This window comes from Callithrix jacchus, chromosome 4, assembly GCF_049354715.1.
Source record: "Callithrix jacchus isolate 240 chromosome 4, calJac240_pri, whole genome shotgun sequence".
Lineage (NCBI taxonomy): Eukaryota > Metazoa > Chordata > Mammalia > Primates > Cebidae > Callithrix > Callithrix jacchus.
The window spans coordinates 128,873,629-128,875,125 of NC_133505.1; the positions used below are offsets into that span (position 1 = coordinate 128,873,629).

General features: G+C 35.0%; 1 protein-coding gene across 1 annotated transcript; it reads left to right on the forward strand.

Annotated features, from left to right (window-relative positions):
- The first annotated feature begins 626 nt into the window (after window positions 1-626).
- LOC100390849 (10 kDa heat shock protein, mitochondrial) lies at window positions 627-1,089 on the forward strand. The gene has a single exon (XM_002746917.6). The coding sequence runs from the start codon at window positions 661-663 to the stop codon at window positions 967-969; it is 309 nt and encodes a 102-aa protein (XP_002746963.1). The 5' UTR covers window positions 627-660; the 3' UTR covers window positions 970-1,089.
- The last annotated feature ends 408 nt before the right edge of the window (window positions 1,090-1,497 follow it).

Consider the following 1,497-nt stretch of genomic DNA (forward strand, 5'->3'; position numbering starts at 1 on the left):
TTACTTGGAGCTAGTGCCTTAAATTTCTCTGTCTCTTCACTTGCCCTACACTGAAGGCTTATGTCACTGCCCTAAGGCCAGACTTCTCAGACTGGAAACTCTCTGGTCTACCTCATCCTTGGGCATATGTTTCCTCTTGCGTCCTGCAAGAATATCTGACTTTAATATTCAAGTGTGCCCTGACTGTTGTTTTTCATCCTAATTTCTAACATCATTTCAAATAAAATCTTTTGTATTCAGGGGTGCTTCTGTACTCTAATTTGATGACCTTTGGAGTCAACGGAAATCATAAAATTAAAGAAGAAAAAATGTATGTAGCACACAATAATGTAACAGCTGATGAAACTGAGCCCAGATAGATTAATTAATTAATTAATCAAAATCATAAAGCAAATTTGTGGCAGATTTAAGGCTAGATACCAAATGTTATGTCTTCCAGTTTAAGGTTTTGTTTATCACAAAAACTTCTGCATTCCTAAGGTGTGCTTCCAGTGCTGAGACCAAATCTAACAATAACTGTGCTTTAATCATTAGCATATACATCATCCTATCATTTGTATCCTCTTACTAAGCTTCATTTACAAGATGAAGCAAATTTGTTTACACCTGTAAAATTAAGATATTCCGAGAGCAGAGTACGAGTCTGAGACTGAGGGAGTCATGGCAGGACAGGCGTTTAGAAAGTTTCTCCCACTCTTTGACCGAGTATTGGTTGAAAGGAGTGCTGCTGAAACTGTAACCAAAGGAGGCATTATGCTTCCAGAAAAATCTCAAGGAAAGGTATTGCAAGCAACAGTAGTCGCTGTTGGATCGGGTTCTAAAGGAAAGGGTGGAGAGATTCAACCAGTTAGCGTGAAGGTTGGAGATAAAGTTCTTCTCCCAGAATATGGAGGCACCAAAGTAGTTCTAGATGACAAGGATTATTTCCTATTTAGAGATGGTGACATTCTTGGAAAGTATGTAGACTGAAATAAGTCACTGTTGAAATGGCATCAATGTGAAGCTGCCCATTCCACTGAAGTTCTGAAATCTTTCATCATGTAAATAATTTCCATATCTCTTTTATAATAAACTAATGATAACTGATGACATTTAGTGTCTCCAAAATTGTTTCCTTGTACTGATATAAACATTTCCAAATAAAAATATGTAAATGAGTGGTTAAAAAAATTTAAAAAAAAAAATTAAGATATTCCTAGGGTGAAATATAATGGCTATTGAAACAATTTACTAAAAGCAAATTAAATTCAAGCAACAGAGAAGTAACATATTACCAATTTGGAAAGACATGGGGAATCTAAATAATGCTGAGTAGATATCAAAATAAAAATGAAGATAGAGATCAAACATGCTGTCACCTTAGTAATGTTTCTAGGGATCCACTACTATCAAGGAGAAATTTCATGGGGTTTTATAAGAAGTTCTAATTTTAAGATTTCCCAGGAGAACAGAACTAATTAGTTTGTATAGTACTGACTCAGTACTATTTCAAAAGAA

Bases quoted from the DNA above. Each gene is read 5' to 3' on its own strand.
- LOC100390849 (XM_002746917.6), top strand. From the start codon at position 661: ATGGCAGGACAGGCGTTTAGAAAGTTTCTCCCACTCTTTGACCGAGTA.